Here is a 19,386-nt window from a genome sequence, read left to right on the forward strand (position 1 = left end):
CTGTACGGAAACAAGAGATTTTGATTGTCACTTTTGACGTTCTATCAGCGACATATTCATGCATGAAATTTATGGCGGTGTCTCCGATATCTAATACAGTATATTAGTGCTACTTTATGTCATTAATAGAATGTATTTATTTCCACGACTACCTGACATTCAAACGGAGGTAATCAATTTAATATAATGCGAGCATGTAAGTTTTCTAAGGTCATACTGTACTAAAATTAAAATATATGTCAAGAGGATGCCACAATTTTTCATTATACGTCTTTCGCAACAATAATTTATAATTTCATCCATGGCGTTACTGTCAGTGATTTATTTCCTTTTAATAAGTCATTATAAGTCATTATATGACTTATAGCCTATAAATCAAATAATTTACAGCCGTAGTAAATAAGAAATAAAACTGGTTTTCTTCACTAAACATGAAATTCTGTTATCAGATTTCAGTTATATATAAATTGCAAGAATCAAGTACATGTATGTCAATTTTAGCACTATCTATCTCGATACAGCTTTTCATTTATTATAGTCGCACATACTACTACTTTGCTGTTTATAAAAAGTAAAAAGGTTGTATTACACACAATGTCGACATGAAACTCACTCTTTAAGGAACGAATCTCAGTTATCTCTTTATTAGGCAGATACTTGTGGTTTTTGTGTTCCGTAGCGAAGCTAAAAAATTCTATTGCTCCTTTACTCTAATTTTTGTATTAATAAGTGCGAAGCTTCAGTCCTTAACACGAAAAAATGGCGCCTAGTCACAAGAGAAAGATAAAGCAATGTGTAGTACGTCTACGTTTTTTGTGAACATAATCACGAATTACTTCCCAGAGAAATTTTATTATTGACGTGTGTTTACGAAGTAACTGCAAGGAAAGGACAAATCTTGGCTACAGGGGAAAACAATCGGCAGACAAGTTCAGGTAAAAATCGGACATCTTGCGAAATAGTGGAACAAGTTAGAGAGATGTATCAGGGAAATCCGCGACAGCAATTCACTTTGCCACAAGTATGGATATTTGCTTATTCTGAAATTGTTATATTCACTATACAATTGAAGTACGCCCCCGATCAACGCTGTATAGAACATTTTCTATTTTCTACAGTATACGTACACATAAAACAATATTATCATAAAAATAAACAATAATTTAATTCGTATATCAAGGAAACAGGCACATTACAACATCACAATACATATGAACTCTTAATCAACTGTCTACTACTGAATGTTTTAAAATTGAAGTAGTTTCATAAGGAATATCAGTGGAACAACGATGTATGTTACTTAGTGGAACTATGCTGTATGTTTTCTATTGATGAACACTTACTAATAAGACATGGATTTGTGATCTTATAAACATTAAAAACCAAGAAAAGGCACAAAATAACATAATGCATATAACACTTTAAGGTTCTGTAGCATGTAAATACCGTAATTATTTTTACATCTTGATTACACAACTTTTAACACTATTTCACTTTGGAAAAAGCATAACTTGTCTTTCTTGTGTTAAATTTTATATTACCTTGTTACTTGTTTCAGCCTGCTATCGGCCATCTTCAGAACTAGTTTTTGCTGGTCTTGGCGCCTTTTGTTTGTGTTTCCTGGGGAGTGTGTTTGTGTGGTGTAATGTGGAGTCAAAGAGTGTGTGTGTTCTGAAATTGAGTTGTGTGTTGAGAATTTCGTTTGGATGTGTTTTGTGTGTCTGTATATTTCGTATTGTTCTATTGTGTTTAGACTCTGACTTTTTGGTTCCATGTGTAGAATTTCCATGTCTGTGTTTATGTCTCTGTAGGTGTGGTTAGCATTTGTGATGTGGTCTGCATATGTGGAAGTTTTTTGTAATTTTGTGATGGCTGTGATGTGTTCTTTGCAACGTGTTTGAAATGATCTGCCTGCCTGTCCTATGTAGAAGTTGTTGCAGATGTTGCATTTGAGTTTATATACGCCTGTGTGGTTGTATTTGTTTGTGTTGTTTGTGTGTTGAGATGTTTTGTAGAGTATTATTTGTTCTGTATGCGATGTTGTAATTTAATTTCTTGACTGAGGTTGCTATTTTGTGTGTGTTTTCGTTTACGTATGTTAGTGTAATGTATTTTTGTGCGAGATCGTGCGTATTTGCTTGGTTTCCGCACAAAACCAATCCGCGAAAAGTCTAAAGTTCCACATTCAGTGTTCCCAACCTAACACATAACAATTTCCCTCTTTTTACAGCTTAAGTAACATATTGATTTTACTGCTTTAGGCTTTTAACATATTATTTTTAGAGACGTTTAATATAGTAATAATTATAAATTGGAAACTTACCACTGCAATTTCACCTAAATTGCACTGTTAATTAGTGTTTTTAAATATTTGCAAAAATTAAATAAACTCTACAACTCCACTAAAGTTACTGCATTCGTGATGCAAGTAACATTAAGGAAGCCTTGAAAAAATCAACAAGATTCCAGACTCATCATAGACTGGGGAAAAAAAGACAGACGTATATCACGGCCTGCTGGAGTATAGTAAACACAGAAAACATTTTAAAGCAACAATGTTGAAGATAGATATTTTTGTTTTGCAAATTTTCCGTCATTGAACAGAAACAAAGATAGAGATTTCATTGCAACTAATTAGAAATTCCTCTTTCAGGTATGTAATAAACGATCTTCGCACAAAATAATGTACGATACCCGAGCGGTGTGATTTCTTTCAATTCTCGGAAATTAAAAAAGCTCAACTAAGTTTCGCTTTTTCAAACTTTTCCTCGAACATGAAAACTTCAACATACCGCTCTTGTAACGCATATTACTATTGTGTTCTTGTGTTTGTGTTGTATTCTTATGTTTTTTTGATTATGTTTTGTTTTTCTTATTATGATATCTATTATGTTCGGGTTGTATTCGTTTTCTTGTGCTATGTATTTGATTGTGTTTAGCTCTTCTTTGTAGTCATATTGGTTCATTGGTATGTTGAGTAGTCTGTGTACCATTGTTCGGAATGCAGCTTGTTTGTGTTGTGTTGGGTGGTTGGAACAATGGTACACAAACTACTCAATCAGGTGAACGAAAATTTTGTGTACTGCAGTAAGAATAACACTATACAGCGTTGTTCCACTCAACTTATTTGGAAAGGTTTTTCCAGGCACCACTTTGCCTTTCCGGCTTTTGTATGGCTTTCCAGAGTCCTGTAGCTTCTTCCGTTTGATATCATTTCACTCAGACATGTTAATATTGCGCTTTCTCGACATATTGAGACGTTTTAGATCGCTTGGTGAAACATGCATACTGCCTGCGTCCGCCACATTGTTTGCTATACATCATTGTTCCACTGAAGTGGCTCAAATTACTGACTATTACTGCCATTTGGGGATGGATATTCGACATTCCAGTGTGTTTTCCATGTGTAGGGTGTGCTATACATCGATGTTCCATTAAAAACTCAAAATCTTAAAAAAATGTGCTATACAGCGTTGTTCGGGGGCGTATTTCAATTATTGGAATTATTATCAATATGGTCAAGGATATCGATTGAAAAACTTGATTCTTTTGATCAATAGTCTCACTGGCGATCCTGCAGTAAAGATATACAGTGCGGACGGAAAGTAAATCATCATTGAAAATCACTAATGAATTTTGTACATGTTAATGTATTGTCACTAAACTTGCAAGATGTTTTCTTTACAGTTGTAGAAAGTGATCCACCCTGGCGAATTGCAAGACACAGCAGGAGAGCGCTCAGTTCACCGCCAGTTAACGAAGTCTGGTGTTCCTTCGTACAGGCACAGAGATTGTGGAGGACAGTATACGGGCTTCGAACTATAGTAGATCCCAAGACCATAAAGATTGCCCAATATAAACTCACTAACATAGGATCTATGGTGAATACTCGCTGAAGTGGTCGTCCTTCGACATCCAGGTGAGAGGAAAATGTGCAATTGTTACGGAATATGTAAATTTGGCTTTCAGGTATAGCTCCCTGTGAAGCTGACTTGAATAATTTCAAGGGAAAAATTATTCTGTACGGAGTATGTTCACCAGAAGTCCCAAAATGTTATCACAACAAGCTACTTTTGACAGTGGTCTTACCCGCTACAAGATCCGAAATGTTTTAAGGAAGTAATTAAATTTTCGTCCGTAGAAGCTGCATTACTGTCAAAAACTCTCAGCGGAAGACTCTGATCGTCGAATGGAGCTTCCTGGTGCTTCTGGCGAACACATCCGGTACCGATTGCACATTTTCCTCTTGTGGAAGTTGAAGTACGACCACTTCTGCGACTATCCACCACAGATTCTATGTTCATGAGTTTCTAATGGCAATTCTTGATAGTTTTTTGGATCCAATGCTACCAACTGACAAGCAAACGTTCTGATGGGGGCAGATAAAGTTATTTTTTTTTCTTCCACCATGTTCATAATGTCAAAATAAGTGCTTATACAAATGTTGGCCACTCGACCGCAATTACGAGGGCCGTAAATAAATAAATTCGCCAGGGGCCGCTAACAGAAAAAAAAAACAATTTCATTGGACAAATTTATTGGAACGGATACAGGAATTGTTGAGCTATTTTTCAATATATTTTCCGCTGGAACTGAGACATTTCTCATCATGGGATCGACAGAGAGAGGTGCAGACGCAGTCAAACGCTGGTTCAGATTTGAGGCGGCTGACTTCTACGACACAAAAATTGATCCTATGGTATGACAAATGTCTCAATTCCAGTGGGGGACATGTTGACAAATAGCGCAACAATTGCTGCATCCGTTTCAATAAATATTTCTATGCAATTGTGCTTTTTTCTATAAACGGCTCCAAGGAAAATCACTTTCTGGACGGCCTCCTAATTGCGGTCGAGTGACCAAAATTTGTATAAGCACTTCTTTTGACATTATTAACATGGTAGAAGAAGAAAAAATAACTTTTTTATCTGCCCCCATGAGAACGTTTGCTTGTGAGCTCTTTTCTGCAGTGTCATACGATGCGCCATTACTGGCCACTTTCTAACCATGTAAAGAATAAATCCTGTAAATTTCATGACAATACATTAATATATATAAACGTTATTAGCGATTTCTAGTAGGGAGTTACTTTCCCCAATCTGTATAGGTTGATACAGGGACATCATTTTATTTTTACTTCAATTTTTATTGTACCTGAGTTTTTGAGTGTACTTCACTCCCACCCCTTCTACTAATGAAGTTTCAACTGTTCTCCAGACAGAATCAAGCCCGCGTATAGTAAACAGCACTGAGTTAGTGAGTATAGTACGTTCCAGAAATATGTTCGCGTTTTCCAGTGACGAAAGAACTGTCAATATTGAATCATATTTTCGCACAGGTACTGCCCGCTTGCTTACGTCGCATCCCGATTTCCCCCACCTGCTTCTGCACGCCCCTCTGTAAAAGCAGGGCTGTCTTAGCTCTTTTCTGCAAACATTAATTTCTGTTAGGAATTGGACGTTTACGTAATATATACAACTGTTTAAAATAACTTAAATAAAAGAGCCTCGTTAAGTAATTAACTGTCACGTGATTTCCCTCCTTTCTACGATCCTGCGGCATAACCACTTGGACGGACAGTAGATAGCATGTCTGAGTAATTTTATCTGTGCGGGTCGGACAGAAGTGAAGATTGAATTTACAGTACATAAGGTACTCTTTTATAGAGTAGGTACAGAATTATTTCAACATGAGTTACTAGTACGAAGGACGAAACTGGCAATTGGAATTAGATGAAATAGTCTATAATGCGATAATATGCACAAAAGAACGGAAGCCTGTATCGAAATGAACGGCCACCAATTTCAAAAATGTGTTTTAATATCCATATTATGATTATTTTTCAATTGAACTTCTTTCTCTATATTGTAAGCTAATGTGCTGTAGACAGTATAATATACGCTGCATAATGAATACGTTCGCATGGGTAACTCACTTTGTGAGTAAAAACACTTATTCTTAATACAGTACTGCATTTTGATTAAACAAAAACCTAATTAAAATTATCGAACTCAAAATCGCGATATTTCCAGTTTACGTAAATGAATGAACTACTTTTCTTCCTTCCTGTACCTAGTAAAGTGATTTGTTTGTGTTTTACGCCAGTATCATCGAACTCCAGTCGTGGAAGGGGTAGCAAACGGTGTTTCCGGTTCTCTAAAGGTATAGCCAGGTTAATATTAAAAATGTTAGTAAAAATAAAATGATGTCCCTGTAGAAGTTTTTATGTAGCAATTTCAGTTGGAGTGAAGGTGTACAAATCAGCTTTTTGTCGGATTTTAATGATACTGATAATTCACTCTAGTTTGCTCTACTGTTTCATGAGAAGTCTTTTGTTTGCCTGAACCTGACTGCTGACTGACAGTCGCTGCAGCCAGAAAATTTTCATATCCGGCTTGTATGGTGTCATCTGATGGATCTTTCACAAACTCACGTCTTGTATCTTTGGATTTCAATTTGCGAATTCGTTCTAAAAATCATACTTTAAACTGCTCTCTCTACATCATGTGGAGTCTACAAATTCATGCATAGTATGCTGAAAATCTCAAGACTGTACAGCGTGTTTCTAAAATGCTCCGACAAACTTTGCAAGGTGGACCTAGATACAAAAGAAATGGAAAAATGTGCATAAGGATATGTGTAAAATCGCAAGATTAAATCGCCTAGTTCAAAAGGGAAAAAAACTCAAAATTTAAAGTATGTGAAACATGCATTTTAAAGCTTCATATTGCTGTGAAAAAACCAACAGATCGTTCAAATTACTCCAAATTCTGTTAATGATATTTTGTATGTAGCCATAAGTTTCAAATTAGTGTGTGTTAATTGGAATTTTCACAGCAACATGAAGCTTTAAAATTCAGGTTTCTCAAAATTTTAAACCTCGAATTATTTCCCTTTGGAACTGGGCCGTCGATATGGCCCGTTTCAAACATTTATCCGAGTAAACTTGTGATTTATAAGTAAGCTTAGTATTTCAGCTACGTCTAAACTGGAATACAGTTGCCTACTCTCATACTGTACCTGACATCACAACCCAGGGATACGTCCCGTCTGATACAACATAGAACCGCATCTTACTCACGCTCACTCTAGTTTGTGTTGAAGCCGGAACACGGTCATAGTGGGTGCTTTAAACCAGTGAAGTGTAAAAGTCGTATTATTTACTTAACGTAACATTTGTATTTGTGACGAGGTAAAAGTTCGAAGTATGAAAGGCTGGAGGACTTAATTCAGGAGTTCGGAGCCAATAATAATTTACATTGCATGTAAGTTGTGAAAAGTAGATATAAAAGTCACAAGAAAATGGTGCATTGAAGGACACTGCAATACAAAAAGGCATAGAAATATGGTTGTACGTAACTCAAAACAAGCAGTGCCATCAAACTCAGGGAGAGTACGATAAGAAATCCATGTTTTGCAGGTATCTATGTGCCATGATGGTCAATGCCAATATACCGCTTAATGAATTGAATAATAAACACTTTAGAGAATTTCTAGAAAAGTATACGAAGGAATATATTCCAAGTGAGCCCCAACTCCGTCAGCACTTTGTACCCATACTTTATGAAGAAAAAATGTTTGCCACGCAGGTAGGCCCTGGCCAACTTCGGGCTGTTGCGCCGTTAGATTATAAAGTCAGTAGTTGCTCTACTTTTATTTCAGGTTGGATGTACTGTACGAACATGCAGTAAGAACATGTTTGTCCGTCTCTTTCTCTGCTGCATCACCCGGGTTTCACTTACTATAGACTATTAACCCGCAATTTGAGTCTTTTTGTAGCAGGAATACTAAGCTTATTTATAAGTAATAATTTGTGCGCTACTCTCTGTTTCTAACAGAATGCATTTTGCAATTAGTCTAATGTAGAAATGACCGACATTGTTTACATCCTAACGACTGGCAGACGGTAAGGGCTCTTATCTTTCTAATTATACTATTCATTATTCTTCTTTCATAACATGATTTATTTCTCTTGTTGCTTTAAGTATATTAATTTGATATGATTTATTTCTCTTGTCGCTTTAAGTATATTAATTTGATTACTGAATTTAATAAAAGAATTACATTTTTTATTACGCTTTCAGAAAGCATGTTTTCTTCAACAATTTAAATTTTCGTTCATTTAATTATATCAATATATAATCACGAATAAATTTTTTCATGGACAATGGATAGGTCGCGATGGACCTATTACATGGCTCCCTCGGTCACCGGATCAATCCATTACACTTTTTGTGAGGTAATTTGAAGTGTTTAGTTTATACTACCTCAAAGATGACGTCGAAACTTTGCAGGAGTGTATTGTTAAAAAAATATGAATTTAATTTTTGAACGCTAGGGATGTTTTATCGAATGAAGTTAATACATCACCATGTTTAGATGCGTGGATCACATGTCTAATACCCGTTCTACAGTAATAGCTACATAATCAGTACAATGACTATAACTCTAAAAGTTTCCGGTTTAGAGTATATTTGTATATTTATCATTTTAATTGTTTTTATATCTAGGACAACCTCTTTAATTTGTCGCAGAATTTCACAAACATGCTGTATATCAATTATAGTTTTTACTCAGATTGGTTTCTAAATTAATTACATTTCATGTGGACAATTCGATAATACGTTTCTAACGATTGACAATACTACAAAAATGTCATTCCAAGAGGAAAAATTATGGATGTAGTTGCCTTCGAACTGAAAAGTTGTCTTTACAACTGAAGACCATACTTCTTTCTGTGTACAATTACACCTGAATACATCGGTTCATCTGAAACAGAATGAATTTAATGTGAAGTTACTTATGTTGTTTCAGGGATCTACTTCAAGATGCGTAGTGTGTGTATCTTCATACTAGTAACGACCATGATTGGAATGAAAACAGGGGAAGCCAAAGTTTTTAAGGAGTGCGAACTTGTACATCAACTCAAACAGTATGGAGTTCCCGAACACGAGTGGAGCGACTGTAAGTAATGGACTTATACAGGGTGTCCGGGAAAGACCTGATGAAAAAGAAGTAATTATATATCTGAAACTATTACAGTTATTATCTCAATGTTTTCACACTTATAAAGAGAAATTCAATAAGTTTTGTTACCTAGCAGCATGTTACGCGCGTGCGCATACCATTGCGCGAGGAGAAAACTAGAAAAAGCTCGTTCTGCACAGCGTATGTAGTCAGTCTTGCTCTGAGAGCTAGGAATGGAAATCGTGCGTGTATAAAGTGAACAACCGAACAATGTTTACCACAGTAGAGGAAGCAGAATGCGTTTTATAGCCGGCTGAACTTAAGTCAGCGTGTACAACGTCGTTTCCAAACGGACAAGAGCTCACAGTGACAAGAAACACATACCTGGATATCCTGCGAAATTACGCTGTCCCACAACTACCACCAGAAACAGTGTTTCAACAGGACGGAGGAATGGTAACCATGTGCGCGTTTTTCTAGATGACACATCCCCTGACTGTTGGATTGGGAGAGGTGGACCTATGTCATGGCCACCACGGTCGCCGGACATGACACCACTAGATTTCTTTCTGTGGGGTTTCGTGAAAGACGAAGTGTATCGCACTCCTGTGACCGTTATTGCAGAGTTACGTGGCCGAAATTACGAAGCAATAGGACTAGTCAAACTGGAGATGCTTTCGCGTGTGTGGCAGGAGATTGAGTATCGCCTGGACATAGCCCGGGCCACAAATGATGCCCATATAGAGGTACATTAAAACTTACTGTGTTTCTCTTTGTAATTGTGTAAACATCACGACAATAAATGCAATAGTTTCACAGATATAGTTATTTCTTTTTCATCAGGTCTTTCCCGGACATCCTGTATTCTGTTCTTTCCGCAAATTTAATATTTTTCGTATGGGTGGTGAACAATTTGGATATCATCATTGTTATTTAATCAACTGTCTGAAGACAAGTTTGAACCTCATATTCATAAGTGTCACATATAAGGCATCACTTATGAGGCAACTAAGCCAGGAGATAATGGGGAAGGAAATATCATCACTGTCATTAGACAAGTAATTTGAGATATGAAACACAGGGTCTCCGACGAAGAATATCTGAGTTATCAATTCTTAAAGTTGTTACTCATAATTTAGTACTAAAACTAAATGAGTATGAAATGATATGAGATGGTTTCGGACCTTATTAGAGAGGTCCAATTGTTAAAAACTAATCAACCGTGTTTTCAAAATTTAGCTTCCACAGAATCTGTAAAAATGCAGGAAAATAATGTGACAGCACGCCACTGCACTGCTTTTTGTTTCTCTCATGCGTTTTCGTTATTGTACCGATTTTAGAATAAGTTATTTTTATTTCAATATCTCAATCAGTGGCGTACTGGCCCACAAAATATTTTACTCTATTATGTACGGGTTTCAATATGCAGATTATATCTCAAAATACTTACCTAAGACCCATAAGACAATCTCTTAAATTCCTTCGATAAACAGCGTTTTGCATTTGAAATTAAAAATGTAATGTAATTTCCGGTGAATGCTATTGAAACAACACTTATAAAAGTTTGAGTATTTTATGTTACCGGTATCACACAAACATTAACTTTTCCTAATGCTCAAATAAATGTAAAATAATATATTTGGGATCTGCCAGAATTTTATTACACCCGGTATACGTACGATATGTTTAGAAACGTTAATATCAGACTTCGTGAAGTTTACTATTGGCCATCTGTAAAGTTCTGTAAATATATGTAGGTGTTGTTGATTTTTTTCAGGGGTGTGTATTGCTGAGGGTGAGAGTACATTTAACACGGAGGCAATCAACACAGAGAATACAGACGGCAGTTACGACTACGGTATATTCCAGGTATTGTACAGTAATAATATGAAGAATATCATTGGGTTTGTAGTGTAATCCGTTATATATCAGTTTTTACGGTTAAAAGGAATAAAATAGTGATTTCTAACTTTCTCCTCAAACTCGAGTTGCGATTCTAGATCTTGAGTTCAAGATTGAAATTTTCAACTTTTTGTTCATTACATATGTTTTGAACTGTCGATTCGTATCAACTTCAGAAGATTTTATCATCACAATTAGTACTAGTCTACACAGCGGAAAAGCGTACGGCTTGGCAGCGCTCGTATCGTTGTTTATTCAGGGTGTTTCAAAAATACTTCGACAAACCTTGGGAGCATGTTCCTCACACCAAAACAAGAAAGAAGTTCATATAAACGTACTACGCGACCGAGACGGGAACCGTTTTGCTTGGTGGCGCTGCGATTCGCTTCACAACACAGGCCGTCTTGTAAAGTCCGCATCAGATGCAAAATGAAGCACATGCTGAACTGCGCTCTTGTTTCATTATTATTAACACGCTTTATATGTTCGTAAGTATATATACTTAACTTTATTGTTTAGTTTTATTTTATCATAAACTTACACACACATAGGAATCTACTCAGAAAAAAACACAACAACATCGGTGTTCGTAAAGGAGGAAACATGAATCGAAAGTAACGTAAACTAAAGTAGGTACTGTATTTTTTACAATATTGCATTTGATTCTTACCTTAGTATTTTAAAGTGGCCGGACTCCGGACATCATATATGAGGAAAGCACCCAGTATAAAACCATCAATACCACCAGCATGGGCTACTATAAGCCCTTGACCTGCACTACTATTTGTATAAACTACCGACACGTTTACGTCTTGCCAACATTTGTGGATAGTGTAATGGGTATGGAACCATGTTTCGTCCAGGTCAATAACGGGCTACTATATCAGAGCGTTCTATTAGATATTTCCTTTTATCTTTACATTTTTTTAATGAAAACCCCCATGGATAGTATGAGTTTTCGTAAAGTTTCCTTGTACCTTTAAAAACCTATCTCTCTTACAAAATTTATGCAAATTTCCTTACGTTGGAAGTTCTTTGTAGAGACTGTAATATTTATGAACTTCTCTTCTTATGATACATTTGTCCATGTCGTCTAATCCAACCTTATTTGCAGGAGATCGTCTAACTTTGTTTGGTGTCGATATTTCTACACCTTTGTCCTCACATTCTTTACCTTCCTTTATAATCCTACCAATTGTTTCCTTATTTAACTTCAAAATAGCTGCAGTACGCTCTGTTGTCTTCGATAGAGGTAGGAATAAACCAGTTGTCTTTTCATCACAAAACTTTATGGCATTATAAATAATGCTCCGCGCTTGGCTACGAAACACACGTCTTCCTACATGCGGCATTGCGACCAGATTGAAACGCTAGTCATTGGATGTGACGACACTCCAGCAGTAAACATACGCAGCGAGTACAGAGCTCCGCATTCTACCACGACGGGTCCCGCCTTGGTCGCATAGTATGTCCGAAAATCCTTAGTTTTATAGCCATTAATGAAACATCTGTTAGATACTGTCAGCTTGGTAGCAAGTGTTGCAACTTTAATCAATTAAGAAACTCATAACAAATGTTCAAAATGTACACAAATCACAAATGACTGTAGTAAACAAGTCTCCTCGGCAACACATATCCATCTAGGATACAATGGGTGCATCAGCAGACTTATATCGATAACATCATTCGATTTTCTAACAAAATGAATTATTATCGGTTACAAACTTAAGGATATATGTACGTGAACGACCACAAATATTATCAGAAAATGGAGGCTCTAAATTTCTCAAATTTATGAGAAAATGGACTCACAATTTGACAAAAATTACAAGGTACCACAACAAGACTTATTAGAACTTAAATATCTGATAAAAGTATAAAAAAGGTTACTAATAACATTTTTCAAACCAGTTTTATCAAAGTATGAAAAAAAAACAAACAAAAAATCTGCAGTTACATCATTTGGTAACCATAACATTATTATGGTCTTTCTGACATCTTTAATATTTTTTCTGCGTGTAATAAACACTCTTTTCAGAAAAGTAGACTACTCTCAGACATGTACAGTTGTTTATTTTAATACAATTAATTTTTTATTTGTCCTATGTAAAATATATTAAAATTTACATAATGTTTTGTGACCTAATTTTTCTATTTTCGAAGAAAATGACATTATTGTAGTCTACCTTTTGCATAAATGCATGTTAAATCAGTGTACAAAATTTCAGAATTATATCTCTCAATGGTTGTGGAGTTATGAAATAATATAAAATGTGAAATTTTCAAATCTTGGAAAATTTAATTTAAAGTAAAATGCGAATTCTTAAAGATATTATTAGTAACCTTTATTACTTTTATCAGATATTTAAGTTCTAATAAATCTTGTTGTGGTATCTTGTAATTTTTGTCCAATTGTGAGTTCATTTCCTTATAAAATTTTAGAAATTTAGAGCCTGCATTTTCTGATAATATTTGTGGTCGTTCACGTACATATACCCTTAATTTAAGTTGTTGGGCTATACCTCGAAACGAGTTGAACGTAAACTTCAATAGTTCCTTCCTTTCTTCTCTGAGTCAAAAAATATAATAGCTTCACTACGCATTATCTTTTCCGAATTCGACATATTTAACTGCGCGAGTATGAACTGTAGTTAAGGACACTCGCGGATGAAGCATGACATCACACACTGTAGTTCCGGAGCTCGCCGATACGCTTTTTCGCTGTGTCGACTATAAGGATATCCTGAACTAGCACCAACAGATAGCGCACGTGTACTTTGAGGGATGCGCTTTGCGTGTGCATTTGTTTTCCGGTATATAAACATTGTGTGCATTAAATACTCTTAAAAACAACTCAAAATGCCAAATTTTTATTGTATTCCTATTTGTGAAAACCAGGGAAAGCCTCTTGTCTTCATTCAGGTCCCGAAATATTCTGAATAGCTATATGCTTTAAACCTTAAAAAAAATTAACTAATTAAATTGCGCCTCGCAAGTGCTAGCTATTAAACAAAAATAACTACTTCAAGTAAGGAATTGCTAGCTACAGTTTAATTTTGGAAGAGGGAAAAGAAAAATTAATACAATCATGTGCCAACTCGACAGCAATCAATATTATATTCAATATTAATTACTAGGAGTCTCCGAAGTTTATGCCAGCATTTTACGCCTGCAGTAAACTCTCGATTAACTGGGATGTTTATTATCCAGGACGATCCATAGTGAAATCCACTTCGTGAATAATGTTTTTAATGTGCTGTAGAGTAATTATTAAAACCGTGTTTTTACTTCAAATTTTCAAAACCATCCTACATAGTATTCAAAACTGTATGTCCTTATCCTACAAAACGAACGAATAATCGTGATACTACTGCGATGATATTGTATCATCTTATCAAACATTGCATTTGATCTTTCTGGTCCACACCTGTGGAGTAACGGTTAGCGCGTCTGGCCGCGAAACCAGGTGACCCGGGTTTGATTCCCGGTCGGGGCAAGTTACCTGGTTGAGGTTTTTTTCCGGGGTTTTCCCTCAACCTAATATGAACAAATGCTGGATAACTTTCGGTCCTGGACCCCGGACTCAATTCACCGGCATTATCACCTTCATCTCATTCAGACGCTGAATAACCTTAGATGTTGATAAAGCGTCGTAAAATAACCTACTAAAATAAAAAAAAATCTTTCTGCAACTAGAGAAAAAATACGATAAATTCAATCTCGATAGTCCCTTCCCTATAAAAAAACACATTGGTGGCTGCATATCCTGTTTTTAGCGTATGGTACTTACAATACTAATGATTAAAGAGGTAATATCCACCTTCGACAAAGTTCCTATTTTTATTTATTTATTGTATTCGTACACCTTGTTCTCAAAGTTATACTGCAGATTTCCCCATCCATCTCTTAAGGCGAATCACTCAGTATTATAAAAGTTTACGGTATTATTTACGGTAAATTAAATTAAATTAAATTATGAGTATAGAAAGTACTGAATTATATTAAATTATACTAGGTTATACAAAATAATTATAAATATAATTTTGACACGCACAGAAATCCAACAAGCGGGAGGACGCAATCAACTGTAGCATATGACATAATATAGCTCTACAACAAGTTGTGCCGCATGGAACGCTCCTGTCATCTAACGGTAAAACTTCGCAAAAGATATCCCTATTACAGGTAAACAACAGAGTTCATCATAAGCCCCCAAGGTCCACACCTGTGGAGTAACGGTTAGTGCGTCTGACCGCGAAACCAGATGGCTCGGGTTCTAATCCTTGTCGGGGAAAGTTCCTTAGTTGAGTTTTTTCGGTGGTTTTTCCTCAACCCAATACGAGGAAATGCTGGGCAACTTTCGGTGCTGGACCCCGGACTCATTTCACCGGTGTTATCACCTTCATTTCATTCAGACGCTAAATAACCTGAGTTGTTGATACAGCGTCGTAAAATAACCCTATCAAAAAAAGAAACAAATAAGCCCCAGAAGCCCCAAACCTTCTCTATATCAGCATCGAAAACCCGTACTACCCCAAGAATTCATCCAGCCTACTTATACTATTGCAGATGATAGATGAAAGGAAGGGGAGATGGAGTGTGTTGGCGGAATGAAAGGAGAAAACGGGAGTATCCCGAGAAAAACCCTCTGCAAAGTCTGCTTTTTCCACCACAAATTTAATCATGATCTGACTGGGGATCGAACCAGGGCCTCTTGGCACTAGTATTGTGGCCATAGAAGCGGCAAGGACCCTCCCTGATTGTCCTAAAACGATATCGGAATCATTTCTGAACAGAAGTTCAGCAAGCCCAGTTAAAAACTTATTTAATCTTGCATTTGAAACATTAATATATTTATAACAATTAGAATATAAAATTAATACAGCCTTTAAACTAATTATTTTATTCACGTTTTGTTATAATGTCATTCTGAGTTTCTATAGTTGTATGTTTTTACTGTTGAGTAATAATTTGGCCTCTATCCGATCTGAGGCTATGTGGTACACAGAAAGGCTTAAGTGCATTATTCATGTGATATAGGCTATATGACCTGATATTTTAATAATAATAATAATAATAATAATAATAATAATAATGAGTTTATTTAACCTGGCAGAGTTAAGGCCGTAAAGCCTTCTCCTACATTCGACCTGGATTAAAACTTGCTTCCATAGTTGAACATACAACTGGATCGGATTTAAGTAATTACATACTGATACGATTTAGGTACATAATGAGATCAAAAGAGGTAGTTACATAAAAATTTGCCTCGTGAAATAAAAATAAACATAGTGGAATACATATTAATGTTGTTAGAATCAAATACGAATCACAGAAAAACAGGAACCGATAATTCAATAAGAAATGTACACAGTAAAAATAAAGATAAACACATTGGAATAGATATTAGTATTAGGTTACAAGTAAGTAGGATTCACATAATTAAACAAGGAACCGACAATAGAATAAAATGTAGACAATAATAATAATAATAATAATAATAATAATAATAATAATAATAATAATAATAATATTAATGTGGATTTGAGGGAGGTGGGATATGATGGTAGAGACTGGATTAATCTTGCTCAGGATAGGGACCAATGGCGGGCTTATGTGAGGGCGGCAATGAGCCTCCGGGTTCCTTAAAAGCCAGTACGTAAGTAAGTAAGTAAGTAAGTAATAATAATAATAATAATAATAATAATAATAATAATAATAATAATGGCTTTATTTAACCTGGTGGAGTTAAGGCCGTAAGACCTTCTCTTATATTCAACCAGGATTAAAACCTGCTTACCTAGTTCAACATACAACTGGATAGGCTTTAAGTAATTACATACTGATACGATTAGGTTCATAATGAGATCAAAAGAGGTAGTTACATAAAAATTTACCTCATAAAATAAAAATAAACATAGTGGAATATATATTAAAGTTGTTAGAATAAAATACGAATCACACAAAAACAGGAGCCGATAATTCAATAAGAAATGTTCACAGTAAAAATAAAGATAAACATATTGGAATAGATAATAGTATTAGATTACAAGTAAGTAGGATTGACATAATTAAACAAGGAACCGACAATAGCATAAAATGTACACAATGAAAAAATAATAGACCAATAATAGGCTAATAATAATAATAATAATAATAATAATAATAATAATAATAACAACAACAATGATAATAATAACAACAACAATAATAATAATAATAATAATAATAATAATAATAATAACATAGTGGAATACATATTGGTGTTAAGTAATAAGTAAACACGATTTACATGATTACACAATAAAAATAACAAAAAAATTAAAATAAATAGAGTAGAATACATTGCATTAAATATTTGCAACGCGTTAGGTCTGGAAACTCATCACAAGATATTTTTCTGATTTACATTTACTTTGATTTTCAGATCAACAGTATGTACTGGTGCAAACTCGGTTCGGAGGGCAATGGATGCAACATCAAATGCGAAGGTATGCATTGGGATTTTAATTCCCCTATTGAAATGTTGATCTTGTGGTTACGGTAACTCCACTACTGCCAAGTCGATCCCAGTAGAACGCGATAAACTTTTAGATTTTTTTTTCCAAGAACAGTCTCGTGAGGAAGGTAAGCTGTCTAAGACAGATACAGATTCTGTGATACAAATGAAATATTCGAGCTGTTAATATCGTAATAAAAATAATTAAAAAAAAAACAATGTTGAATCTGCAAATAGTTCCTACTTAAATTTACAAATTGGTGAAATAACCAATTGGAAAGACACTATTTAGTATCAACTCATAAAAAATTGGAAAAGGCAAAAAACGATAGGCTACTTTAGTATTGCATATGTGTGTAAGACTTACTGGTTAAATTTGTTGCGATTTACAGCGTTTTCATTCCATGTACTATTCATAATATTAAGTGTGTCAAGATTTACATCATACTGTTTATTTTATTTTCAATGCTAGAAGGTATGGAATATTAACCAGCTACTTTGACATTTACAGATTTTCTAGATGACGACATATCTGACGACATTCGTTGTGCCAGACATATCAAGGAGGAACAAGGCTTCACAGCTTGGGTTGCATGGAACAACAAATGTGATGGAAAACCAAAGCCTGATATTTCCAAATGTTAAATGAACTGCATCACCCACACCATAAATACTAGAAATATTCTTCCACTTTCATTGTAGAAATTGTGAAAGGACTGTTCTCAGAGCATGTTCTTGTATCAAGTTATCTTCTTACGATATTTGTTATAATGTAATATTGGTGTAACGATATTGTGTAGTAATGAAGTTCTCAAACTGGCGACTTGTAATTACTGCTTTTATATTTTATCGTTATTTTTATGTTGATGACTAATAACCAGTGGCGGTTCGTGATAAAATAATATATGTGTTCACAATTTTGTGTTCCAGAATCGAAGAGAATTTGAAATCGTACGTTTAGCCTAATATAAAATCACCCAGTCTTTTTATTTACAATTTTTCCTGGTAAGCCAGTTTACCCAGTTCTTTACTGTTCCAAATTATTTGAACAGAATTCATTGTTTACGTTTGTTAATAGTAATATGCGTTACAAGAGTGGTATGTTGATGTTTTCATGTTCGAGGAAAAGATTGAAAAAGCGAAACGTAGTTGAGCTTTTTTAATTTCCGAGAACATGAAAACAAACATGCCGCTCGTGTATCGTACATTATTTTGTGCGAAGATCGTTTATTACATACCTGAAAGAGGAATTTCTAATTAGTTGCAATGAAATCTCCATCTTTGTTTCTGTTCAATGACGGCAACTTTTAAAAACAAAAATATCTATCTTCAAATTGTTGCTATAAAATGTTTGCTGTGTTTGCTATATTCCATCAGGCCGTGATATACGTCTATCTTTTTTTCCCCCCAGTCTATAAATGGGAACTTAAAACAAACGGTAAGGTTATGTAATGATTTATTTTTCATTTTAATATTTTAACAATATTATTTATATAACATATTGCAGTAATAACATCGGCATCTGGAATCTTGTTGATTTTTTCACGGCTTTCTTAACGTTACTTGCATTACAAATGCAGTAACTTTTGTGGTGTTGTAGAGTTTACTTAATTTTTGCAAATATTTAAAAACAATAATTAACAGTGCAATTTAGGTGAAATTGCAGTGGTAAGTTTCCAATTTATAATTATTACTATGTTAAACGTCTCTAAAAATAATATGTTAAAAGCCTAAAGCAGTAAAATGAATATGACGCTTAAGCGGTAAGAAGAGGGAAGTTGTTATATGTGTTACGTTGGGAATACTGAATGTGGTATTTCACACTTACCGCGTATTGGTTTTGTGTGGAAAGCAAGCAAATACGCACGATCTCGCACAAAAATTAATACATACCACGATCCCGTTATTTACAAAAGCGTGTGTTCAGTGATATATTTTGGTTCATAACACACTGATACATTATAGCCTATCCCAGTACTGTAATCCCATTCCCATAGATTGATTACTATAAATACATG

At 34.9% G+C, this 19,386-nt stretch overlaps 1 protein-coding gene across 2 annotated transcripts; it reads left to right on the forward strand.

Moving 5' to 3' along the window:
- Positions 1 to 501: 501 nt before the first annotated feature.
- On the forward strand, positions 502 to 18,198 carry LOC138694099 (lysozyme-like). Of its 2 annotated transcripts, none has more exons than XM_069817735.1 (5): positions 502 to 579; positions 8,815 to 8,964; positions 10,745 to 10,836; positions 17,297 to 17,360; positions 17,880 to 18,198. In XM_069817735.1, the coding sequence occupies exons 2-5, from the start codon at positions 8,829 to 8,831 to the stop codon at positions 18,011 to 18,013; spliced, it is 426 nt and encodes a 141-aa protein (XP_069673836.1). In that variant the 5' UTR covers positions 502 to 579; positions 8,815 to 8,828; the 3' UTR covers positions 18,014 to 18,198. The 2 variants fall into 2 exon arrangements, with proteins under 2 accessions (XP_069673836.1, XP_069673832.1); XM_069817731.1 differs by lacking the exon at positions 502 to 579 and adding an exon at positions 603 to 798.
- The last annotated feature ends 1,188 nt before the right edge of the window (positions 18,199 to 19,386 follow it).

Source organism: Periplaneta americana, chromosome 2 (assembly GCF_040183065.1).
Source record: "Periplaneta americana isolate PAMFEO1 chromosome 2, P.americana_PAMFEO1_priV1, whole genome shotgun sequence".
Taxonomy (NCBI): Eukaryota; Metazoa; Arthropoda; class Insecta; order Blattodea; family Blattidae; genus Periplaneta; species Periplaneta americana.